The sequence below is a fragment of the Anas platyrhynchos genome, chromosome 19, assembly GCF_047663525.1.
Source record: "Anas platyrhynchos isolate ZD024472 breed Pekin duck chromosome 19, IASCAAS_PekinDuck_T2T, whole genome shotgun sequence".
Lineage (NCBI taxonomy): Eukaryota > Metazoa > Chordata > Aves > Anseriformes > Anatidae > Anas > Anas platyrhynchos.
In genome coordinates, this window is record NC_092605.1 from 1,507,539 (window position 1) to 1,532,127 (window position 24,589).

At 55.9% G+C, this 24,589-nt stretch overlaps 5 protein-coding genes across 14 annotated transcripts in view; 2 read left to right on the top strand and 3 right to left on the bottom strand.

Moving 5' to 3' along the window:
• The window catches only part of RPL38 (ribosomal protein L38), a 145,444-nt gene that overhangs the window by 104,650 nt on the left and 16,205 nt on the right, over window positions 1–24,589 (bottom strand). The window lies entirely within an intron of this gene.
• CPSF4L (cleavage and polyadenylation specific factor 4 like) lies at window positions 912–4,135 on the top strand. 2 transcript variants are annotated; one of them, XM_038165599.2, is made up of 7 exons: window positions 1,051–1,239; window positions 1,622–1,762; window positions 2,025–2,123; window positions 2,354–2,447; window positions 2,736–2,778; window positions 2,901–3,066; window positions 3,569–4,135. In XM_038165599.2, exons 1-7 carry the CDS (start codon window positions 1,146–1,148, stop codon window positions 3,601–3,603), a joined length of 672 nt encoding a protein of 223 aa, XP_038021527.1. In that variant the 5' UTR covers window positions 1,051–1,145; the 3' UTR covers window positions 3,604–4,135. The 2 variants fall into 2 exon arrangements, with proteins under 2 accessions (XP_038021528.1, XP_038021527.1); XM_038165600.2 differs by lacking the exon at window positions 2,736–2,778 and having other exon boundaries at window positions 912–1,239.
• MTNAP1 (mitochondrial nucleoid associated protein 1) lies at window positions 4,022–7,044 on the bottom strand. The gene is made up of 4 exons (XM_038165593.2): window positions 6,233–7,044; window positions 5,806–5,913; window positions 5,504–5,620; window positions 4,022–4,987 (listed from the first exon to the last, which is right to left on the bottom strand). The coding sequence occupies exons 1-4, from the start codon at window positions 6,972–6,974 to the stop codon at window positions 4,959–4,961; spliced, it is 996 nt and encodes a 331-aa protein (XP_038021521.2). The 5' UTR covers window positions 6,975–7,044; the 3' UTR covers window positions 4,022–4,958.
• VCF1 (VCP nuclear cofactor family member 1) lies at window positions 7,095–16,621 on the top strand. Of its 7 annotated transcripts, none has more exons than XM_038165602.2 (5): window positions 7,095–7,249; window positions 8,203–8,299; window positions 11,947–11,988; window positions 12,275–12,337; window positions 13,972–16,621. In XM_038165602.2, the coding sequence occupies exons 1-5, from the start codon at window positions 7,203–7,205 to the stop codon at window positions 14,215–14,217; spliced, it is 495 nt and encodes a 164-aa protein (XP_038021530.1). In that variant the 5' UTR covers window positions 7,095–7,202; the 3' UTR covers window positions 14,218–16,621. The 7 variants fall into 7 exon arrangements, with proteins under 7 accessions (XP_038021530.1, XP_038021532.1, XP_038021531.1 ...); XM_072025857.1 differs by lacking the exon at window positions 7,095–7,249 and adding an exon at window positions 7,595–7,789; XM_038165604.2 differs by lacking the exon at window positions 12,275–12,337.
• On the bottom strand, window positions 15,190–24,021 carry COG1 (component of oligomeric golgi complex 1). 3 transcript variants are annotated; one of them, XM_072025856.1, is made up of 15 exons: window positions 23,425–24,020; window positions 22,453–22,697; window positions 21,917–22,098; window positions 21,400–21,570; window positions 21,167–21,320; window positions 20,049–20,259; window positions 19,117–19,899; window positions 18,874–19,020; window positions 18,107–18,268; window positions 17,691–17,818; window positions 17,461–17,569; window positions 16,885–16,994; window positions 16,704–16,779; window positions 16,288–16,327; window positions 15,190–15,351 (listed from the first exon to the last, which is right to left on the bottom strand). In XM_072025856.1, exons 1-14 carry the CDS (start codon window positions 23,740–23,742, stop codon window positions 16,310–16,312), a joined length of 2,814 nt encoding a protein of 937 aa, XP_071881957.1. In that variant the 5' UTR covers window positions 23,743–24,020; the 3' UTR covers window positions 15,190–15,351; window positions 16,288–16,309. The 3 variants fall into 3 exon arrangements, with proteins under 3 accessions (XP_071881957.1, XP_038021519.2, XP_071881956.1); XM_038165591.2 differs by lacking the exon at window positions 16,288–16,327 and having other exon boundaries at window positions 23,425–24,021; XM_072025855.1 differs by having other exon boundaries at window positions 15,190–16,327.

Consider the following 24,589-nt stretch of genomic DNA (forward strand, 5'->3'; position numbering starts at 1 on the left):
CTGGCCGCTCTGAGCTCACTGGGGTGCCTCTGCCCCGCTCCCCGTGCCTTTGTGGCCCCCCCATCCTGCTCCGTGGTGTTGGGGTCGCTGCGCCCTGCCCTGAGCACCCAAACGAGCCGATGGGTGCTGGTCCCTGCTTGCTGGGGGGTCAGGGGCCGTGCCAGCAAGCGTCTGGCCGGTGGGGATGGAGATGGCACAACCGGGGGGGTGCTGGGGGTGCACGGGGCGAGGTGGTGGCCCCGCCGGCAGCGCTCAGCGGGCGGGCGGTGCTGGTCCAGTGCGTTTATTGCTGGTGACAGAATGGGAGCAGGTCTCCGTCCCCGATGTGTCAGGCCCTGTCGCTCCGGGCGTGTGATGGGGACGGGGACAGGGACGTGCGTGGTGGAGGAGGGCTGGGGTGAGGGGTGATGCTTGGGGTGGGGGGGGCTGCTTGGGGTGCCCCCGGTGCGTGGCCCGGCACCGGGGCCGTGTCCCACACATGCTGCTGCAGCCTGGTCTGTGTGAAAGCCCCCAGGGGGGCTAAAGGGGGTGTGAGGTGTGAGCTGGGTGTCCCCACTGGGAGCCTGGGGACGTGGCTGTGTCCTGATGGCAAAGTAGGGCTGGGGCTGGTGCCATTCAGCATCACCCAGCAACGCTCAGAGCACTTGGGGGGGCAACAAAAAAAAAAAGTAGGGTCCATCCCTTGCTCTTGTGACAGTGTTGAGCTCTGGTTTGGGGCTCCCTGCTGAGCAGGAAGCCCAGGGCGAGGGGTTAGCCCCCCGGGATGAGGGGTTAGACCCCTGGGATGAGGGGTTAGCCCCCATGGTCGGCCCCAGCAGACCCCACTGAGGGCTGGGGGACGCCAGTCAGCTGCTCTCAGCACAGATCGGGGCAGCAGCTGCCAGCATTTACGGGCAATTACGGGCTCGGGGCTGAGCACACCACAGCTGGGCTGCGGCACCAGGCAATCCCAGCTGCAAACTGGGAGCAGCTGCGGGCAGCTTCTGCCTCTAAATGGAGGGCACTGGGCTCCCCCCTGGGCTGGGTTTGCTCTGCTCTGGGGAGGAGGATTAAGAAAAAGGGAGGTTTCTGAGAGCTGTTTGGGTGCTGTGACTGTGCTTCTTTGGGGGGGGCTCTTTTGGGGGGCTCTGGGTGGAGCTGGGGCCATGCAGGAGCTGGTGGCGGGCATGGAGAGGCTGAGGGTTGAGTTGGAGGCTGATGTGGAGCAGCAGGGGGGAGCCCAGCCCCTGCCCTTCCTGGGTACGTGCAGTGAGGTGGGGGACAGGGCCCTGGGGTAGCCTTGGGGGGGGGCTGGCAGGGCTGCAGGAAGGGGAAGGAGACCCCCATCCCTGCTCTGCTGCACCCTTGGGTGCCCCTCAGGTGGCTCCAGCCCTGTGAAGGAGCTGGGGTGCCCTCCTCACCCCAATATCATGGGGGGGCTGATGCTGGAGCCCCCCCTTGCTCTGTCACCTCCCCAGCAGCCATCTCCATGGCCCTATACCCACCATGGGTGGGGGGGGGGGCGGTTTGGGGCACAAAGGCCTAACTAAACTCAAAGCCCACCACCCTAAAACCCCTTTGGGGAGGGCTGGGGAGGCTCCGGGTGGTCGGTGACCCCCATATCGGTGTTGGGGGGGTACAGGGACGTGGCAGGCGGGCACAGAGCGGGCGGTGGTGTGCAAGCACTGGCTGCGGGGCCTGTGCAAGAAGGGCAATGGCTGCGGCTTCCTGCACGGCTACGACGTGACCAAGAGGCCCGAGTGCTACTTCCACAACAAATTTGGTGAGTGCCAGACCAGGGGTCCCAGGGTTTTAGCCCCCCGTGTCCTTCGGGCCTGGTCTCGAGCTGTCACCCCAATGCCACCCCCTGTCTGTGGGGAGAAGCGCCTCTGCCATTTAGTTGGGGACACGAGCCCCCAGGCCCAACCTGTGTGCCCTACAGCACCTGAATCACCCAAACTGTGATTTTTTTTGGCTTTTTTTGCTGCATTTGGCTCAGGGGAGCCTTGTCCCACCTTCTGCCCCCCCCCCCCTTGATCCCACAGGTGAGTGCAGCATCAAGGACTGTCCCTTCCTGCATGTTGACACCACGGTGGATAACAGCAGGGCCTGCCCCTGGTACGACCGAGGCTTCTGTAGGAACGGTGAGGGCCCAGATACTGGGACAAACTGGTCTGAGTGGGAGCTGCCCGTGTGCCCTGCTGCTGGGATGGATGGGGCCAGAACTGGGTGAACTGGGAGGGGTGGGCTGGAGGTGGCAGCGGGTGCCCAAGGGGTGGGTGGGCTGTCCTGGGGGGGGGAAGTGGGTGCCCTGGGGGAGATTTGGGTTCAGTGCCTTGTCTCCACTGATGGGGGGCTCTCTCGTGTGTGGCAGGACCCTCGTGCAAGTACAAGCACAGGCGGAGGGTGATGTGTGCCAACTACCTCGTCGGCTTCTGCCCAGAAGGACCCAACTGCAAATTCATGCAGTGAGTACGGCGTGGGGCGGAGGGGGGGCTCCGTGGGGATGGCCCCCTCCCCAAGGCTGTGGTTTTTGTGGTGTTTGGATCAAGGATGAGGATGCACTGAGACATCATCCAAATTAAATGGAGCTCTCTAGGCTCTCCTCGCTTCCAACGTGAGCTGGTGACAGCCCCAGTCTCTTGGGGACACCTGCACCCAGCTCACTGGGACAGCACTGGGAGGCTGTGGGAGGGTTCGGGGGGACCTCTCCCCGTGTCCTGGGGGTAACCGCCTCTCCTTGTGCCCCCCTCCAGCCTCAAGGCCGGGCTGTCGACTCGCAGCGTGGATCCAGCCAAGGTGATGCGGGGGGGTCCCGTGCGGATCCCCCTCGAGCTGAAGCCCCCTCACCCGTGTCCCTGCTCCAGGGCTCTCGTGGGAGCCAGGGAATTGGGGTGTCTGACTGCCTCGTGTCCCCCCAGGGAGCCCAGTGTCCTCGGGGGCTGGCACACGCTGCTGGGGGGGAGAGCAGCCCTGAGGACGTGCTGGCTGCTGGCACCACACAGCACGGGGCAGCGCAGCCCAGGGACAGCAGCAGCGTCCCCCCCCAGCCTGCAGTGGCTGCTGGAGCCAGGCACCTGCTTCAAGGTGGGTGGTTTTGGGGCTGGGAGCCCTGGGTGTGGTGATCCCACACCTCTGGGGGAAGGTGGGTGGCAGCAGGAGGTGTGGGGGCTCCAAAAGGGGCTTGTAGAATTGGGATGTGTTCTTGCTCTGGGCTGTGAGCCTGTCCCCAGAGAGGGGATCCCCTCATCTACAGTGGCTGACAGCAAACCCAGGCAGCTGGGGTTCCAATAATCTGGAATAATCTGGGCTGGAATAATCAAACCCCAAGCAATGCTGGGGAGAAAAAAATTCTTCAAGTGCTTGGCACACAGCAGAATAGCCCTGGAGAGTGGTGACCCTGTCTCTGTAGGGCAGGGCTTTTATACAGTGAGAGGTCTTGGGTTGCTTCTTGCCTACGAGAGCCGTGCCAGCTGAGGCTCCATTAACCCCCTCCCTTGGAAATGCTGGGACCAAAGCACGTGGTAAAGCAGCCTGGAGTTGATCTAGCACAAACTTGAAGGCTGTCTTCTCTCTGTTCCCTCCCCAGTGCAGACAGAAAGGTCACTATGCTGGCAAGTGTAGGAAGAATCAGCTGGAAATCCTGCTGGGAAAATGACTTTGAGTGCTCCTGCAAGGAGAGGGGAAGGAGGACGCGGTACAACACGATGGAGTCAGAGAGACTCCCCCCAGGACAGCTGCTGGACTAGAAAAGCCAGTTGGTTTTGCTCAGCACTCGCTCACAGCTCTGCAGAAGGAGCAAAGGGATCACAGCGTCCTTAATGCAGCTGCAATTGCACCCTTCACCATTCCCCCGGTGGTCACCGCCTGCTCCCTCCTGTGCTGCTGCTGCCTTTGGGAGGGGGCACGAGGAAATTACCAACCCACAGGTTTGAGGGGTGTGGGAACAGCTCATGTCAGAGTCCTGGGCGGAGGAGGGTGTGGGTGTGCTGATCCCCTGTGCTGGGGGGTGAGGAACACCAGGTTTGAGGACACCGGGGGCTGAGCAGGAAAGGAAAACGCACGAAGGCTTTTATTGCTGGGAAGGGGGGTTCTTGGTGAAACACCTCTGACACAACACTGCTGCACCTCACCTGGAATAAAGAGTTCCTATTTTTGTTGCCTTTTTTCTTACCCTTCATGCCTGCAACATGACCAACGCTGCTTTTCCAGACATGTTGGGTGACGGCAGGCTCCAACTAGCACTCTCATAACTGTCCTCGTTTGTCTGATGTCAGTTTGCCCTTTGGGCACGACAGCTAATCCAATGGATTTTCTTCCTCCAGAAATAGGGCACTGCGTTCGCAGTGCTGCTGCTTTAAAGCCTTCCCAGAGCTCCTTCCTGGGGCTGTTTTGGTGTCCAGGCAGTCCCAGGGGTGCTGTGCTGTGCTGGGGCCCCTCTGTGGAGCAGCTCTGCAGGGCCCACCCTTCTCCTGGGGGTGGTAGCAAAGCAAACGCTTTTGGAGGGGGTAAGTAAATGCTGGGCACAGCTCTGCTAACTTCAGGGACTGATTATCCCTCTGTGCCACAATCAATCATATAATTTATTGCCAGATACACTCTAACACGTGTAGATCAATCTATACTAACCGCCTGTGTCAGGAACTGCCCTGTCCCTGCCCTGTCTAGCAAGAGACCCGAGCTGCTGCAAACCACAGGAGCTCTCCTGCACGAAGCTCTGAGGAGCTGCCCTCATGCTCTGTCTCTCAGCACTGACCACTGCCTGACCCGCAGAGCAGTGGCTGCAGGCTGTCAGCGTCGCCCCTCTGCCTGCAGGAGGGCAGCTGGAAAGCGTCCCCCCAGCAGCAAGGATTTACGAGCTGTCTCTGGCAGGAAGGGGCCTCTGCTGGGTTCAATCCCTGGTGGGATGCTGGTCCGGAGAGCTTGTGCTGACTCCATCAAATAGCTGTGATTGTTCCCTGCTTGCTGTCCCAGCTTCTTCAGTGGTACTTACGCCAGCGATTACGCTCTAGCAAAACAGGGGGGGAAGGGAAAAGAGGGAAAAAAAAAAGAAAAAGTGTTAGTGCTGTGCTCGGGGATGGCGTGACACAGTGCTTTGCCCAGCAGGGATGAGCAGGAGCCTGACTGCAGCTGTCTGTGTTTATGGGAGCGAGTCCTGGTGGGGAAACTGCCCAACCAGCACTAAATCCCTCGTGTCATTTCTGAGTAAAGCCAGGGAACTGGCTGTGTCCAGAGCTGGAACATCTCCCTCTGCTCTGTTCAGGTTTAAAGAGCACTCCTGCCTGTTTCTGGCTCTCTCCAGGGAGAAGCTGTAAATCAGTAACTGTTACCACCTCCTTCACTAACTACATTCCTCTGCCTACCTAAGCCAAATTAGAACACGGCTCCCAGAGCTCCGGTATTAACTTTAACTGCGAGGTATTTAAATGACTTCAGAGCTTGAAACAACACGGGTAGCAAACAGGCTTACCACCCGCTGCAAAAGGGGAAGGAGTGAAATAAGACATCAAGAAGGAAATCTTACTGATGTGCTGATAGCTCCAGCCATAGCTGAGGATGCAGTACCCAGCCAGGAGCATGGAGACCCCGGCTGCTCCGCCCTTCCTCACGTTGATGTATTTGTTGCAGTAACCGTTCCACGCTGCGGGAATAAAAACGCAGGGGTCAAACCACGTAGGGGTCACATAAATTTCACCGGCTTCCATGGAAAGCCAGATGGTTGGATTGATTTATTTCTTTATAGACCGGCCCTCTGGAGCAGCACACTAGCAGATAAATCAGGGGAGGGGGACGATTCTGCCCCACGAGCCGGGGGTTCAGCCTCACCTTTCTGCACCCCTCCGAGCAGCCCCCGGGGCGAGAAGTCCTGGGTGGTCAGCCAGGTGGGCAGCTCCCCCAGCCTGACGTCCAGCAGGCGCCTTTCTGCGAGCGGCTCTGTGATAATGAGAGGGCAGAGCAGTCACGGGGAGGGAAACGAGGGCAACACACGATGTGAGCGTGTTTGCTGACCGGGTGCTGAGGCTGAGCCGTACACCGGGGATTCTCTCCCCCAAAGCGAGCTGGCTCCGCCAACCCAAATATGCAAAAAACAATCTTAAAATGCTGTTTTTTTGGGCCACGATGGTTGCACAGCTTGCTCCTTGGACTCTTCCAGCTCTGAGCCCTGCAGCTCAGCACTCCCCACCCATCTCCTCCTCACGGTGACGGTTTAGCCTAACGGCACAGCGGCAGCACCGTGCGTTTCCTCCGTTACCTTGCCGTCCTGCTGCCAAATCGCCCCTCGGTGCCTTCGGCGGGCCCCCAACTTCTCCCCGCCAAGGCCTCTCCGCAAACACGCCCAGTGCCCGGTAATGGGGAGCCAGCTCTGGGAACCACTCCAAGCCCACGGCCGCTGCCCGTGAGCTCCAACCGGAGCCCCGGGGCTCGGTACCACCGGGCCCCGCTGTGTCCGTGCCGCTTGGCTCCTTTTTAACCGTCCTTTCCCCATCCCCTCCGGGCTCCTCCGCTGGCAGGCGGCGGCTGTCGGAGCACGAAGCAGCCCCGGGGGCTCCGTGCCCCGCTCCCCGCTGCGGGAGGAGACCCCCGGGGCTCGGTCCGCGGCCGGTTCCGGGCACCGGGGGTATTTCAGCCGTACTGCAGCCACCGGGGCCGGGAGCTCGGGGCTCGGCGGCCTCCGGGCCTGCGGCTCGCTGCGGGCCGGGGCCCGGTGTGGGCCTCGCCCCGGTACCGGTACCGGGCGGCTCCCGGAGCACCACAGCTCGGTGCTTCTCGATCGCGACTTTCGGCCCCCGGCGCAGTTTGGCGGCGGCGGCCACGGCCTCGTCAGGGCGGAGGTCGAGGCTCCGGGCCAGCTCCGCCTCGGGCCCGGTTATCCCAGTCGCTGCTTCCCCCCGCCGGCCCGGCGCGGCCTTGCAGTGCGGGAGGTGCGAGCGGAGCCTCCGGAAGTTCCTGTGGCAGTACGGGCAGCGCTGCGGCCCGCCCGGCCCTTCCGCCATTCCCGGTAACCGGGCCGCTTTTCCGTCAGGCACCTCCGCGGCCACCCTTAACGGCGGCTCACCGGGGAGGGGGGGGGGTCCTCGGAGGTGCGCGGCGCGCATGCGCAGTGCCGCCCAGCGGGGGGCAAGGGCGGGGGCGGTGCGGGCGGCGCGCATGCGCAGAGGGGCGGGGAGGCCGGAAGTGGGAGCGGGGCCGGGCGGCGGGGCAGGCACCGGGCGCTGCCCGCCATGAGCTGCCGCCAGCCGCTGCCCAGCGAGCGAGGGGCGAGGCAGAGGTGGGACGGGAAGGGGGATGGGAAGGTCCGGAGGGGGTGAACGGGGGTGAACGGGGGGGTTCCGGGGCTCGCTGAGGCCTGGGTGGGGGCTGGGGCCTGGGTGGGGGCGGCGGGGGCTGGGCCCGGTGTAGGCCGCGGGGGAGGAGGGGGAGGATGAGGGGAAGGGGGGGGGGGGGCGGCCGGGGGGTGAAGGCTGAGCCCGGAGGGTCCTGGGGGTCCTAGGCCCGGTTATGCATAATAATAATATAATAATAATAAAATGATAAAATTATGATAATAATAATAAAAAACGGGTTCTGCCGCCGGGGGATGGCGGCCCCGGGGGTTCTGTGGTGTGAGGCGGGGCTGATGTCACAAGGCCCGGGGGGGTTCTGTGTCCCCTGGGGGTTCTGTGGGGGTTTAGGAGTGAAAGTTGCTCCGGGTGTTGGAAATCGCCGCGATTTGGGGCTGAATGATGCCGAATTGGGACATTTATAACGCTCAAGAAAGTCGTCGCGGGCGTTAATTGTGGATGGGTGTGAAGAAGATGAGTGTAACGGGGTATTTAGTGGAAATGGGGTCACTGTCAGAGGGTGGGCCTGGTCCCCGGGGTTATTTTTAGGTTTGTAGGAAGACTGGGAGCGCTGCAAGGCTGAGAGTTGTCAATTTACGTCATTTATTTAGAAAGATAAATTTAGAAAGATTTAGAAAGGTCGTAATGGCAGGTCCCTGCCCCAGAAGCTGATGTGAAAGCAGCAGCCTGGCTGCTCTGTGAGAGGAGCGATGATTTCCTCTCTTCTCCATCCACAACACCTGCAAAGGGGACATCAGCTCACGCCAGACCAGAGGTTTAAACATAATCCTCGCTAAATTACCAAATTTTCTTGCTTTCACATAGAAATAGAGGCCAAAACGTGTGGTAGACCAGTAGACTGCTAATGTGTTTTTCTTCTGTTTCCCTGATCTTTCCTCAGGAAGAGGAGGCGCAATGGCAACGAAGATGACGGCCACGTGCCCCAGACAAAACGCAACACCAGGAACACCGTCCTCCAGGACTCGTGGGACACTGAGGTGAGAGCCTTCTCGGGCAGGTTTGGGTTCCTTTCACGCTGAATTTACAGAATTTACATAATGGTTGAAATATTCTTTGAAATTGCTTTCAGGGAGAGCAGTTAATGAAAACCCCTTTTTTGCTTTGTGTACGAGGCCAACTCTGTTAGGTATTCAGAGACTGAAATGTGTCAAATGTGGTTTGGAAACTGGCACGTTTTCCACTGAAACTACCCCAGAAAGTTTCTGTTGGCGTATTTCAAATACCCGTGTGTAAATCCCAAATGAAGATACCAAAAAAAAAAATAGAATTTAATTTGAAATGAGGCGCAGCGCATCCAGAACCACGCAGGTGACTGGGGAGGGGGGGTTACAAGTGCCTGTGGTCGCTTTGCCTGGCTGCCTGCCCTTCCCACTCTGCATTTTTAGGAGCGTGTTTATTTGTGGTAGAAAGGCAGAAAGCATTTCAACGGGCGTGATGCACAAAGTGCCCCTTGCAAGCAGTAGTGCTGGTGTGATTTTTTATTTTTGAAATGCTCTGGAAGAGCCTGGCAGCTGACGTGCTCCTTTGCCACTGAAATGCTTGACCTCAGACTCTCTGTTCCTACTCGGATTTGCTCTGATTTCTTTCTGGACGTGGGATAAACTCTCCTGTTATCTCCTCGCTCACATGGCAGGTGTTCTAGGGTGGTGTGACTTGCTAGCATCTGAGCTTGCTTTTTTTTTTTAAAAAAAAGCTGATTTCTAAACTGTCACCAGATTTCCTGAGCCGTTGCCTGTATTAATCATCTGAAAATTCACTCTGTGCATTTCTAATTAGCAACGTAGCTCCGTTGCAAAACCTTCCCGGAGAAGGGCCTGCGGCACGGGGGCCGCCTCCTCGTTTGTGTCTCTGGAAGTTAACAAAATTGCTGTGATTTTTTTAAAAATAGCCTTGTTTTTCGTGCAGCCCTCTCCCTCTGAAGGCTGCAGTGAGTAATTCCACGGCGCTGCCGTTGCGTTGAGCCACCGGCCGTGCTTTGACTGCACCAAACGTGTTGTGTAACCGAGCAACACTTCTTTTATCAGATGGCAACGCCTTCAAACGTACACTTTAAAGGGATACGAGGCTCTGTGTACCCCCCCTGTTCCTTTTTTGAGGGAGGTTTTTACCCAGTGCCCCCTTTACAAGTGGTGCTGTGATGGTGACGCTGTCTGGGAACGCTCTGGCAGCTGCTTGGGGTGATTATCGCAAAGAAAACCCCTGCTGAGAGGTGTTCCTGTTACCTGCATTGCTGTTTTTCCAGCAGTAAGGCTTGCTGGGACGAGGTTCTCTCTGCTCCCTGGGTATAACGGGTAGAGCCGTGGGTAGCTGCCTGCCTCCTGACGCTGCATCACTTGTCCAACAGGTTGCACGCCCCCGGTGTAGAGTAGTTAATGGCTAAAAGCAGCTTTGTGGCGGGGAGGAGGAAGAATTTAGTGTGGAACCAGGGAATGAAGTGGGAGGAATGAAATTAAGACTCTGAGGAAAACCCCTGATGGTGAGTGGCAGAAGCACCTGCGCTTGGTGTGAGCACTTGGACGTTTGACTGGGCAGAGGCTGCTCCCATTTCGGTGTTTTTTAGCAGCTTGTGTTGGCCACGCTGGAGTGGGGCACCTTGTTTCTGTCCTGACCTCCCGTTTGGTTTGGGGTGCTGCAAGCAAACAGCATGGTGTGAGCTGCCCGCCCCGCCACCGACAGCGCAGAGCAGTTCAGCTGCTGCAGCTAACATCAGGACCCCTGCTTCGTGCATGCCCTGGCGCTGGCAAAGTGTGTCTTAACACATTAAACCCCGACGTGCAGGCAAGGAGAACTCCGTGCTCTTGCTGCTGGCGTGGAGGAATGCACCTGCTGGGCGGTTTTACCAAAATCCGCATTCCCTTCCTCGAGGGAACAACATTTGCAGTGTTATCCACTGATGAACAGAGCTTTTTTTTGTATTTTGCTTGTTTTCTTGCTTTGTGGAGCCACTGAACTGAGCATGGCCAGAAATTGGAGCTGTGGGATCCGCCTGGTGTTGTTCCAGTGCTTCTCTGAGGACTTCCTGTGCCGAGCAGAGAAATTCTTGTGCTTACAGTGCTCAAGTGCTTCCGACTGGTGGCACTTTGAAGCTGTTGGCCATTTGTAACCCTTGGATGCAGTTTCCTATTGCTTTGCAACCTACAAAGGGAGCTCTTGCCCGTTAGAAATCCCAACTAGCTGCAGGAGAGAAACCAGGAGAGAGAGAGAGAGTGTTGGGGGAGAGCAACTTGTAACTTCAAAGGATGTGTGCAGGGAGAATTGCTTCCCTCTGAGGGTGCACACACACCTGATTTTTGTTAAACATTGGCTAAAAGTACCCATTCCTTTGCCTCCCTTCAGCTGAAAGTTGACTGTTTTCTTCTTCCAGAGCGTGGTTTACTTGGGAACATAACCTCGGTAGGACAGTCAGGCAGACAGACCACTGAGACTGACCTTGGCTCGTGGCAGGATCTTTTTGTTTTTGTCTCGCTCCTCATAGCCAGCAGCAACGTGTAAGGTGAAGGGAAATGTTTTGTTTTAGTGGCAGTTCCTGTTCAGGTTGTCCCTCAGTCCCTCACTTTCAGCTGTACTGTGCATTTAAGCTAGGCCTGAAGGAACAGGATTTGCAGTTTTCTCCCACTGGATTGTCTTCGTCCAGGGTAGGCGGCCTCTTTGGCCAGCTGACTCTGACAGGAGCGAAGCTGAGATTCTCTTTGATACCAATCAGCACGACTTCTTGGGAAATTGTTGTGCTGACGTGCAATTCCTGCTGCTCCTGGCACAAACCACTCCTAGCTGACAGCCACGGAAACCTCTGCAGTCCAGTCCGTGAACTTCCACACGACTGCAATGGCTGTTAACCATTAGCCAAGCTTTTTTTCATTCCCTGTCAGCTTCTCCATCTCTTCCATTTACCAGGAGGGCAGCTTTCTGGCCCCTGCGGGTACTCACCTGTAAATTTAGTGCAAGCTTTTCCTGCTCCTGTCACCTGCCAGCCTGTCCCAAAGCTGGGCAGAGCTGGGGGCCCTCAGAGGTGCTGCACTGGGGAACCACCAGTGGAAAGGAGCCTGCGGTGTTCTGCTAACTCTTTTTTCCTTCCTGGATAACTTTCCTCTGCAAAACCTCATTTCTTGTGATTCCTCTTCGTTAACCTGCCTGATGGCAGGATTCCTCAGAGCCTCCAAGTGCTGCTCTTCCCCCTGTGGAGGCCGCTGACACAGAGCAGCAGTTTTTGTGTAGCTCTGCAGCTCTGCCTCTCCACAGACATCACCACGGTGAGGAAGGGCTGCTCTAAATTCTGATCAAACCCAGATCATTTCTTTGTTAAACTCATCTCGAGAGCAGCAGGACCTGAGCTGCTTCTTAAGCTCCTGTCATTAGTGATCGAGATGCTACATCACAGCTCAGCAGGTGAATACAATTAAATAGTTTTCCCACAAATGTCCAGGTAAAACTTCTGCAGCTACAGTGCTCAGAGGGGCTGGCGAGTCAGGTAAACCCTGAGAGGCCCTTTTGCTACTTACAGTGCTCATAAACTTTCCCAGGGCTGCTTTCTTTTTCCCTTTTGCTTAAAGCTTTGTTTCATTGTGTAGATGCTTGTCGTTGCTGACATGATGACTTTAAGGCTTCTTTTTTTGTCTAATTGTAGTCCAAATGCGTAACAGAATGTGCACCACAGCCGGGGGAAATGGTAGGTCCATGACGTGGTTTGGGCAATAACTGGGCTTCACGTGCTAGTGAATTTTTGCATTAGAGAAATGGAAATAAAGAGGGTCTGACGGATCTACCAACAGCCTTAGATGTAGGAAGCACGTCCCAGGACACAATCTCTGCTTAAAAAAAATCAAAATAAAACTAGACATGCGTAAAATAATCATTACTAACAGCTCTAAAATGTTTGTTCTGTTAAGATGTGATGCTTTGGCAGTAAGTAGTAAATACCAGCTTCTCATTTTGATCTTTACCTTGATTTGCAGAAGGTGGCTGTAACGAAAAACATTAAGGAACACAGACTAAAAGGAAACAAAGTGTCCTGTGCGGTGGGTTTCTCTCCAAGGCTGCTGTGACTGGTTAAGCGTAACAGCATTGCATTTCAGTCTCTGTGCTTCTGTGCGAAATGAGGTGGGCTAGCAAGCACCATTTCGCAGCTCCTCTCTGTCCTTCTGGTGTCCTCTCCCCCTCGAGCGTTAGCAGCAGCAGACAGAGGAGCTCGTTGCTCGCCTGGTTACATCTGCTGCTTCCTTAAGAATGACTTTTATATTTATTTTTTTTATTTTTTTCTCCTCGCTGGAACCTACCACGCCAGCATGGGTACGGCCTCGGTGCTGATGCCTCTGCACCAGAACTGAGGCGTTTTTGGTGCTCAGCAAAACAAACCCAGCGTGGTGGAATTGTAACAACCAACTGTGGAGGCAGTGCCACGGGGCTTCCAGGTGGCATTGTGGTCTCTTCCAAATATTTGTACGGTGGCTTCCCGGGCCTTGCACCGGTCTTTACATCTCCTCCTCCAAAGCGAGGCCTCCTGGATGTGGTGCTGACTGTTAAATTGCCGTTGACTTCTTAAAATTTGTCTTCCTCTGCTGTGGCCACCGAGCTTTGGCTTCTGTGGTTTTAACTTACTACTTTAAAAGTGGGCTTTTTTAGCTGCTGTCACTTATGCTGGCTGCTTGTTTGAATTTCCATCTTACGGGATGGCAAAGTGGTCGTTCTCTGACTTGTAAGCACCTAAATCGTTGCTTTTTTTTTCCCTGAGTAGCCTATCACACAGTAATAAAATACTTCAGCTCTAACTAACAGAAACATTTCATTATCAGCCCTTAAAATGGTGTAAAACAAACAGTTTTATGTCTTTGAAACACCAAAAATGATGGCTAATGCTCTTAGTCATTACCATAAAGCGTGCTTATCCTAATGCTAACAAACCAGCCCTGTCCTCTCTGTTAGCTGAAGTTCTCTGTGTGTGGAATTATTTAATGGCTGTCATTTTTCCACTGTTTTGTCAAGTAAATTGTTCCGGAAAGCTAACAGCTAACATCCCAGTGCTTAACTGGGAGAAGAGGACGGATGCATGCGGAGGTGTTCAAAGACCTAAAATGAGAATCGTGTTGCATCTGTTCCTAACAGCCTGTTGCTTTGGATGCTTCGGATCACTTTTAAGAAAAATTAACCTGTAGAAAAACGCTTTGCATGGTGCTTACCTAAAACATCTGCTAAGCCAGAAGGGATAAATGCAAAGGTGGTCCAGCTTTTTTTTTTTTTCCCCTTACGCCCTGCCTGCCTTTACTGACCCGTGCAGCTCAGTAGGAATATTCTTTATTTTCCAGTTCTCAGATGAATTTGGCAAACTTCACTAGTGCTAAAATGTGGGTCATGGGGGCAGAGCTGATGGGCCTAAAACGGAAAGTTTGCGATCCAGCGGGGAGGTCAGCGACCCTCCGGGTGGAAGCTCGCTCAGCCCTTCAGCTCCGGGACGCTTTCCGTGCGGGGCAATAACCGCAGAGCTGAATGCCAAGAAAGCACTTGGTGGAATTTTCTTTTGTCCATCGGGCTGAATATAAGCCTGGAAATCTGGAAGGGAGGGGCTTACTGTAAAGAGTATTTGCTTGACGAAGGTATTTTGTCGTGGACGGGAGAGAGAAATGTTGTTTTGCTGTTAATGTTCTCTTTGTCTCAGTCCTCCAGCAGCGATAGCGGCAGCAGCAGCAGCAGCAGCTGTAGTAGCAGTAGCATCAACAGCCCTGACAGAGCAAGCGGTCCAGAAACCAGCCTAAACCCGATAATTGCAGGATCCAGTCCTGTCTCCTCTCAGTCCTTCCATGAGCAGTCTGCACTAAGTCAAGGTCCTTACTTCCACATCAACCAGATCCTGAAGGAGGCACACTTTCACAGCTTACAGAGCCGGGGACGCCCTCCTACATGATGAACCAGCAGTTCCTTGCCTTCTGTGAAGGGACAGCACTGTGTAGATTTGATATTTCAACTTCAAGTTTGTTAAAATGGAATTGCACAAAACGCCTGTTGCCTTTTCAGTCTATATTTGAAATAACAGGTTAACAGGAAATTGTTTACTTGTGGTTTGCTGCACTATTGCAATGCAAAAGGGGCTTTGAAGCAATTTTTATAGGATTCTTTTTGGGGTGGTTGTAAATTACGTGTCCAGAGGAGACCGAGGAATCCACATCTGTGTTATAGGATTGCATAATGTCCAATTCCATTGACTGCCTAATCTGTTTGTTAGCAGTTTGTTGCTTTATGTAAAACTCTTTCAAACATTCATCTTCAGTTTTATAAGTCTTTTTTTTTTTAATTTCAATAAACTAGTAAAAAAAGATTTGGCAAAATATTTTTTGGGCATTGAGAAGTAACAGAACAGCAGTAGGTGCTGTCACTGGAATCTGTTAGGACTGATCCAGCTGATCTCAGCCCAGTTCGGTGCGTGATGAGCTCTATTTTGCCTCATCCTTACTGTTGCAGTATTGAAAAGAAATTGTGAAACTAGAACCAGGAAAGCGTAGGCAGCTGTAGCCAAAATACCAGGTGCCTGCAGGGTTTGTATAGAGGTATCTGCTGAGAATAGCCTGGGGAGGAGCTTCTGAAGGAAAGAGGAAACTTATGTTGCTTTGATACCAATTTCTAGCTGTGAATTTTTTTTTTTGTTACATTGTGTAGTTTTATTTCTTTAATTTGACTTTAACTCCTAAGGAATAGAAAGTGCAGGAGTAGCTAGCGTGCCACTTCAGCACGCAGAGTACAAGGACTTGCCTGACCCGTGTCTGGTTCAAGCAGCATCTGGCTAAAATGGCAAAGTACTTCTCTTCTGGCAGCACCAGCGGAGGTGCCACCAGTCCCCGCGGAGGGCAGAGTGTTCCCAGTGAAGACAAACACACAAACAAACTTCTTATATTTTATTGAATCACTTGGTCATGCCAGAAAGCCATCCCAGCTTGAAGAGAGAAGGTGCAGCTGTGTCTTCCTCCTCGGTTACAAGCTGCCTGAACAAAGAGCCAGGGCGCGCTGCCTCCTCTTCTGCTCTTGTGAGTGCAGGAGGTGGAACCTGTTTGTTTTAAAAACCAGAGTCAGAACCTCTTACAGCACACCTTTGACTTATTCCCTACCCTCATCTACAGTAGCTGCAAGGAGGCGCAGCCTGCAGCAGGACAGCTGTTCCCAGACAACTTGAGCCTGAACCACAACATAACTGCTTCCACTCCTGGTGGTTAGTGACAAGCAGAGGCAGGGCTGAGGGGCAGATGCACAGCTTTTTGCTGTTGTTAGCAAGTTAACTTCTCAGCTGTCGGCCAGTGCTCCAAGATAGTCATCTGTACAGCAGAGAGAGGGCTGCTGCTCTTGGAGCAATGGGATAATAATGATAAATTTACAGCTGTTGCCTGTGCAGAATTGTTCTTGAGTAACTGGACTTCAACCTCTGTTTTATCATAAAAGGAACAAGCAATTCTGTGATGTGGGGCTAATGCAAATACACACGTGCCACCACAGCCAATGCTGCTGCCCCAGCAGGGGAGTGGTAGAAGCAAGACAAACACCACTGCACGCTTCTACAGCTGAGGTGAAAGAGGTAAAGAATACCTTGACTGGGAAGCTTTGGACTTTTAAACAACTCTGACACTGTGTCTGGTTCTTAATGCTTCTGAATAATGGAGAATGAGAGTTGCAGAGCAAAGGCTGGCATTTCAAGTAACGCTCTGCTCTGATAAAAACATCTTTATTCTTCCATCCCCGTTTAAGACACGTTATCAGCGATGGATTATTGGATTGTGGCTAAAGGAAACGTCACCAATTCCTGCTTCCTGGAGCAGTGAGGTATTCCTTGGCTCTCAGTCCTCAGCACAGGGAGTTCCAGCTAAGCAAATGCTTTAAACTGGAGGAAACGTAGCAACATCATTGTTGTCAACTAATAAAACTCAGAAGCAAGACAATGCAGAGCCTTTGCAAGAGAAGCAAGCCACTCTGGTCACACAGGCTTCAATACCCAAGCCAGACTTCACCAGGAGTTAAAGGTCAGCATCGCACTGGAAGGGAGTTCAAATAATTAGATAGTATCCTTCAATGTTTCTTGCAGCTATCCTTAAATGAATTAAGTTGTTTATGAATTGATCTCAAAATGACTCATCTGTGCAAGTCTTCACTGCATTTTCATGGTAGTTACTGCCTATGTTTTACTGCAGAGCAGCAAGCCCCCAAATATCCAGGGGCTGTCAGGGTTTTTTTTTTTGTGAGGGTCAAGGGGAAATCCAAACCGTCTCATGCTGTGTTGCCGTAATGGTCCTCATTTTACAGAAAATAAAAATCAGGTTAAATATTAACTGTTTGGTTACTCTCTTCTTTCTCTGCAAGCTCTAGCTGTGGTGCACTGGCAAAAAGTTAAGGTGGCTGTGGTTTACCAACCTGAACTCTTTCTGCGTTCCTGGTGGCAGACTTGGCCTTTCGTGAGCTTGACATACTCAGCGGCAGAAGTCCAAATCTTAAAAGAGGTGGAAGAAATGCTTTTGGTCTCAGGGAAGCAGCAATTCCGGCCTTGCTTCCTGAAGAGATGTGGGAACGCGCAGAAGGGAGCTGAGCGACTTACCTGATCTGGCTGGATGCTAAGGGCAGGATATTGTGGAGCTCCTGGGAGCTGAGCGCGCTGCTTCTGCTCGTGTACTGGTTCTCCGTCCCGGTCAGCAAGCCGAAAAGAACCTAAAAGGCACAAAGGAACTGTTTGAATTTGGGGGCATCTGCAGAGCTGACCCCAACCATACACTGCTGCTGAGTACTGGCGCTGCATAACACTCAGGGTTGAAGTTTTAATATGAAATTAAAACTTCCCCCCTTCTAGCCCCTGCTTTTAATTGGCACTGCTCACTGTTACCACAGCCGAGTTCCAGGCCTGTTTCAGCACTGCTTAACCCAATTAGCATTGCCCAGGCTCCAGTGAATCCTGTGAGATAAAGTTCAGCCAACTCCACGCCTGATTATGTGCCGCTCAGCCAGCTCAGCAAGCTCCTCTTATCATCAGCTGGCGTTAAACACCCTTCCCCTTCCTGAGCGAGTGCCAGCAGTTATCTTTGGACATTAAGCAGTTTACAGTGCCACCACAGCTGCCCTTCAGAGCGTTTTGCAGTGCTGCTTCCTGAGGCGTGCGTGCCCTTTCCTGCACACTTACAGACGTTCGCTGCACCAGGCGATTCAGGTTGCCGTTTAAGTGGGGGGTGAAAACGTCCAAGTCGAAGGGATCGATGTGTCCCTCCAGGAAGTCGGTCACCTTCTCAACCCTACGAGCAGAGATCTGTCACCGTTCCCATCTTAGCAAAGGGTGGGACACAAGGATGGCTGCCAGCACCAACGGGGTGGGCAACCTACTGCTAGTATCTGAACCCCAGAATCGTGCTGCACCTGGAGTCATGCTTGCTCCTGCTGGCCTTTGCCTCCTCGCTCCTCGCTGTCAGGATGATATTGAGGTAGCGCAGATCGTAGAGCAGCTGCAGAGCCCTGTTCTGGGTCATGGGGAAGGCGCCTGCTTTCTGCAAAAAGAAGGGCTCCGCTGGCACCGCAACACGGTTGATGAAGGACTGCATCAGGGTGAACATCTCAAATCATCAGCCCCAAGCAGCAACCAGCACAACCAAACTGCTCTGAGCACACTCTGGTGTCAGATCCCTTTTTGCCTCATTTTTGGGAGGTGCGGTCACCCCCCCAGCTCTCCCAGGTGTGTTTCCTTTTCCAAGGGACTGGAGCACCCACGCTGCTGACTGCCCAGCGACCCCCACATCCCACACCAGCTGGGGCAAGGCCCCATCCCGCTCGCGTACCTTCTCCTGCTTCTCCTCCATGAGCTTTTCATAGGCAGCAAGCACTGCTGCCATGCAGGTCTTCAGCAGCTCCTGCAAGGTGACTTTGGGCAGAGTGTGGCCCCCGACCCGGTTCACCTCTTGGCACAGGCTGAAGAGGAGGCTCTGGACGTACCAGGACGGCTGCGTAACAGAACGGCGTTATTGGGCATGGGGTCTGTCAACTTCGTTAGCTCTACCAGCAGCACAACATTTCAGTTCTTAGGAGCTTCCTCAGCAACCACAGAGCTCTGCCATTCAGCCTGACCTCCCCCCGTAGCAGGATTTAAACTTTCATGGGCTTTAAATCTCCTGCCACAGCAGGCTTTTGGTTATCACAACCCTGAAAGTCTCCCAGCGACTTTACCAGAGGGGTTGACCCGAGCCCTCAGGCTTTGCAGCCCCGTCCTTCAGTGCAACCAATTTCCAAGGAATCTCTCTCTTGTGGGCCCTTATGTATAAACCAGGCAGAACTCCTCCTTTCGCTCAGCTTTATAGGATCTGGGCCAATCTGAATCATTTCAACACGCAGCAACTACCTAATTTCCTTCCTCTGACCTCTGTCCTTAGGAGGTGAGTATTGCAGAGCAAACAACAGCACCAGAGGGTCACTGCCCGGTGCTCAGAGCACCAGGAAAACTCTGGGGCAGGTCAGCAGCATTCGACAAAGCAGTGGTTTTGGAAACCAACAGTTTTCTCCTCCCAAACAGATCATTTCTCTGCATCTACCAAGAGGATGCTCTTCATACCTGCATAGGCAGCCGGATCTTTGACGTTACGCTGTTTCCAGCCTCGGTCTCCTCCTGAATTTCAATCTCATCCCAGTTGGTGGCCATAGCCAAGACGGAGCCAGCTGTATCCAGCAGCAACGCGTGGGTAAAGCCCTGAACCAGAGCCTACAGCACAAAACACAAAAGCACCACGGAGCCCAGAGTGAGCTGAGCGAGCAAAACCCCCGCAGAAAGTGATCGTGATGAGCAGCAGCTCCTTACTTTGGTGACAGCGGAGCTCCAGATCTGGTAAGCAACCAGGCTCTGCTGCAGGAGCTCTGCCTTCACCTCCTGCCACTTGGCCTGCACAGGATTCACTTCTTGAGCTTTCCCCTTCCCCAGCTTCTTGGTGGAGCGGGTTTCCTTCAGCACCATCTCCGCGCCCCCTGACTGGCCCAGGATACACTGCTTGAGGTGAGGGCAGAGCTCGCTCAGGGACTGGCACAGCCTGGCCATGAAGAGGACAGCATCGAGCCTGCTATCGCTGCCAGCCCCTGCCTGTTCCCCCAGCAGGTTCTGGGCGTTTTGGAGCTCTTCTCGCACGCAGCCCAGCAGGTGGTGGACGCAGGCGACGCAGCGCTCACGCAGCAAGCCCTCCACCAGCCCCGTGTCAGCGTAGCGGTCGAAGGCCGAGCGAGGCTGTGGGGTGGGAGCAGCCTCCTTGGAAGGCTCCGCGGGGAGGTAGGAGAGGAGGTCGTCCAACCTGGCTTTCAGCTTCAAATCCAGGGCCGAGCAGAAGCTCTGCACGCACGGGGTGAGCGCCTGGGCCTTCATGGACAGCCCGCTCTTGGCGAAGTGGCTGCGGTTCGCCACGTTGACCCAGGCGGCGTCGGAAGGGAGATCACTGGAGCTCTCCGACCACAGGAACAAAGCCACGTTGTGCTCGAACTGGACGGGCTTGCTCAGGGCGGAGGAGGCGGGTTTGGCTTCAAGTTCCTGCAGGGCTGCGACGAGAAGCTGCTTGGAGCTGCTTGAGATGGATTCGAAGCCCTCTTTGGTCAGTGTCTGGAAAATAAGGGGGGAAAAAAAAAAACAGCTTTTCCACGTGCCTGCTGTCACACAGCACTTAGTGCTAGCAGCACCCGCAGCCTGTTTGAGGCAAGAAGAGAGGGAAAAGAGCAAGGCTGCTCGAAGTGCTGCAGGAAAGCACTCACCTCCAGCCTGTCGAGGAAGAGCTGCCGCAGCAGCTCCTCCCAGAAGGAAGCGGGCTTGTCCAAAAGGCGCCGGCACACCACGTCCCAGTGCTGGCTGACGGACTCGCTCGTGAGCAGCTCCCACACCGCATCGCGGATCCCCGCGAGGCCCTTCAAGCTCTTCACGTAGACCAGCAGGCTGCTGACCCCGGCCCTGATATCATCACTGCACCTGCAGGCAACGCTGAGCTTCAGATTTGCTCGGACGCAGCCCCACAGAACCCAGGAGAAAATCATCGAGGTGGGGGAATTCTTGATCTGTCAGCAAGAGGCTCGGCCTGCAGAAGCACTTGCAGGGCTGAGGGGATTTCTAATTCTCAGCAAGGCAGCTGCACCCTGGATCCCAGCAGGGAAACCACGTGCCCTGCGTTGGGAATCCAGGGCTGCAGTGGATGTCAAAGCCAGGAGCACCCCAGGAACACCCCAGCCACGCTAACTGCCCCCCACTGCCAGCCTCTGGTTGCTGGAGAAATATCCCACAGCCAGCGTGCTCCCCGTGGGGGGTTGCAGCTGATGGCAGGGGCCAGCTGGCCAGCCCAGCAGCAGCTGCACGGGATAACGAGGTGGGACTGATTGCAACGGATGAGTAACGAGGCTGCTGAGGGGCTGCACGGGCTGTCTGCATCCTCAGGGGGGAGCTGAGAACCCCATAAAGGGGGCCTGGGGGCACCCCAGCAGTCTGGGCAAGGGCAGCAAGAAGGAAGGAGGTGCTGGAGCAAGAGCCAACAGAGGCAGGTGAGGGATTTCCTGCTCATTTACTCTTGATGTTTGTTTTGCTGGTGGTTGTGGCAGCGTAAAGTAGCTCAAGACAAATATTGCTGTGCAGCCCTGAGTTAGCCTGCGTGGCTTACTGCATCTGGGTGCCACAGCCTGGTTATTAGGACTGTGCTGTGCTGCTTTGGGGTTCTTAATTGTAAAGGAGAGGGAACGCTGAGCGAGGAGCCAGCAGAAGGTGCAGCCTGGCAGGAGGTGGTTTTGCTCTGTGGGTTATCCGGGCTTTGCTTTGTGCTGCTGCCTTGACAAAGAGACCTTGTGGTGTCTGGGAGAGCCCTGTGCAGGGGGGACGGTGTCACACTCACATGGCAATCCACTGCTGCAGCGTGTCCCTGAGGTATTCCTGGCTGATGGGGTGGGCCAGGGTCCGCAGGGTTGGCTGGAACTCCACCACAGACTCTGGGAGGTACCTGAACCAGCTGCTCAGCTTCACCTCGTCCTCCAGGACCCCGCCTTTCCCTGGAAACACACGGGATGGGGGAGTCAGCCCAGCACGGGGGGGCCTCCTGCCTGCAAACTGAGCTGCCCGGGTGCTCACCTGCTGGGTGCTGGCCTGTGGTGCTCTCCAGGGTGGAGAAGAGCAAGCCACAGGGCAGGGCTGGGTCTGGGGGCATCCCTTCTGGCATCATGTAGAAGAGGGCATAAGCCTGGTACAGAGTGGTGGTTAGCAGCTCCATCAGTGAGCACACCTGAGCTTTTATTCCTGCACCTGCAAAAGAAAAAAAATAAAAAAGCCTTTTAATAGAGGTAACACCTTAACACAAGTGACCAGCCCTGTGTTTCAAGGCCTGTGGGTCTGGTGAAACCTTCCAGGGATGGGCTGGAGGGCACAGGGCTCAGCCCCTGCTTCTTGGTTAAAAATTGACTGTAAAACTGACTTGGTTAAAAGCTTGACTGGAGGTCCTGAGTGCTGTTAATTCAGCACCGTGGCAAAATGCACGTCCCCAGCATCGTGAGCTCTACAAAACTAAGCCACCCACTCTTCTGTTTGGGTTATAGAGAAAGAGGGAGTTCCCTTTTTGACTTCAAAAAGGAGGCAGCCCCCTTGTACCGACCGTGGTGTGGCTGGTTGAGGAGCTGCTGGATCGCTAGCTTCCTGGCCAGCAGGAAATCCGCGAGGGCCTGGCGGGGAGAGCTGTCCTCCAGCAGCATGATGGCACACAGGGCTTCTGCCACCGCCTGGTCCGACACACTCTGACACCTCAGCAGGGACTTGCTCTCCTGCAGGATGGTGGATCTGGCAAGGAGAGGAGGCAGGCAGTCAGCACGGGCTGCAGGGAGGAGGTTTGGTGTTTGATGGATGCATTTGGGCTTGGTTAAGTGAACCTGAGCAGGAGGAGCATGCGTTGCTCATAGCAAACACCCGCAGCCCCTCCGCAACCCACCACAAACCCATAATTTGTGATTTTTTGTGATTGCTTTTCTGTGATTGCTTGTTTTTCAGAGCAGAGCTCTCCGGCTGCTCCACAGCCAGCTGAGAAACTCCTGCTTGGCAGAAAGCAAGCGAAAAACCTTCCAGGCTTTGCGCCAAGGGTGCTGACAGCCGGGGAGCACCTCCTGCACCCCACTGAGGCGTGGGGGGGGGACCCACCTGAAGTGGCTGGCGGCGGCCACCTGGCGCAGGAGGATGGGGAAGCGGGCGAGGATGGGGCTGTAGCGGGCGCGGGGGGCGTCGAGCTGCAGCAATCCATGGAGGTGGCGGCACAGGAGGTAGAGGCGGGCGGCGGGCAGGTAGCGGCCAGCCTCCATGGCGCCCCAAGCCCGCTCGGGGATGTCCAGCAGCAGCTTCAGCTGCGCCGCTGCCCAGTACAGCTTCTCCGGTAGCCGTGGTGGAGCCTGGGGAGGGGGAGAAAAAAGGGGGTGAGGATGGGGAGGGATGGGGGGAGAGGAGCTGGGGAGGGGGTAGGCTGATGGGGGAGAGGCTGGAGGGGCTGATGGGGGGGTAGAATTGGACCTGGGGGGGATGATGGGGGTCTGGGGGGCTGAGGATGAGGGGGCTGGGCAGGGAGGACTGGGGGAGGCTGAGGAGGGGGGAAGCTGATGGGGGAGAGGCTGGAGGGGGACTGGGGGAAGGATGGGGCTGGGGAGGGGGAGGATGGGACCTGGGGGCTGATGGGGGGCTGGGGGAGGAGGATTGGGGGGGCTGGGGGAGGAGAGAGAACTGAGGGGGCGAAGTGGGGGCTGTGGGGGGAGAGAACTGGGGGTCTGGGGAGGTAGAGGATGGGGGGGACTGGGTGGGTTGGGGGGTTCTGGAGGGGGGCTGGGAGGGATTGGGGGGAGGCCGGGGGGGTTGGGAGCACTGGGGGGGCTGAGGGGAGGACAGGGGAAAGGGTGGGGAGCTGGGGAGGAGGAGGATGGGACCTGGGGGGGCAACGGGGGGCTGGGGGGGGCAGAATGGAGAGGGCTGGGCAGGGGGGAGAGGACAGAGGGGCTGAGGGGGGCTTTGGGGATATGAGGAGAAGCGGGAGGAGGACGGGGGGGGCCTGGGAGGACACCGGGGCTGGGGGGGGAGTCCGGGCCCGGCTCCCTCACGGTCCCCCTCCCCCCCCCTCTTTGCCCTCACCGGCGGAGCGGGCCCGGGCCTTGCGGCGCCCCCCCTCTGCAGCCCCCTGACGGCCCCCAGCAGGCGCTCGGCGCTCAGCCGCATCTCGGCGATGGTGTCGGCCGCCTCGATGAGGTCCCGGTAGCGCTCGCCCACCATCTGCCGCAGCTCCTCCCGCTTCTGCTCGATGCCGGCCCGCAGCCGCCGCTCCGCCGCCCGCAGCTCGGCCGCCGTGTGGGCCTCGAACAGGGCCTCGGCCTCCGCCGCCCGCGCCGCCATGGCCGCCATTACCGGGTTCCCCCCCCTCCTTCCCGGCGGCAGTGACGCCACGGCCGCCATCTTGGAGCCGGGCAGGGCCCGCTTCCGTCAGCGGCCGCCGCCATGTTTGTGCAGGGCACCGGTCGCCATGGCAACGCGGCCTGGCCCTGTTTGGGGGGGGGGGGGTGTAGAACCGCAGCGTTTTGCCCGTTTTTTCCGGTTTTCGCACCAAACCAGCTCGCCTCCGCGGCCTGCGGGTGTCAGTCCCACTCTGCAAAGGCAGAACTCGGGGCTGGGGTCGGTTCGCTCAGCCCGGGGGTGCGCTACGGGCCTGGCCCCGCCGCCCTGAGGGGGGCTCACGGGCAGGCCCGGCCCCGGCCCGGGGCGGCCCCGCAGAGCTCCGGGGCTCTCCCGGGAACCGGGCTCGGTCCCGGCGCCAGCCCCGAGCTCGGGGCTCCCGAGCAGCGCTAGGTGGAGCCCGCGGCACGGCACGGCCCGGGTTGAGCTCCGGGGCCCCTCCCGAGCAGCTGTGAGAGCAGAGCTGTCTGCTGGGGGGGGGGGTCTGAGGCCCTGCTCGGCGCACCGGGCTTTCAAATAAAAGTGTTTTTAATAAATAAACGTGTGTTTTAATAAATAAATGTGTTTGCGTTTTAATAAGCGTCGCTTACAGGTCTGGCAAAATCACGCTGTGTCAAACTGTGTGTGTGTGTGTGAGGAGGTGGCACACCTGCCACGTACCACTCGGAAGCACAAAGGCCCCCTCTGCTCAGATTTTTTTTTTTCCCTTTTTTTCCTTTTCTTTTTTTTTTTTTCCCTTTTTTTCCTCCCCCTGCCTCACTTCTTCACGTAGCTGCGAGCTGAAGCACGTGCGCTTGGTATCATCTCACGTCTCCAGCCTGTGGAGGCAGAACGAAATCAGCCCATGCTT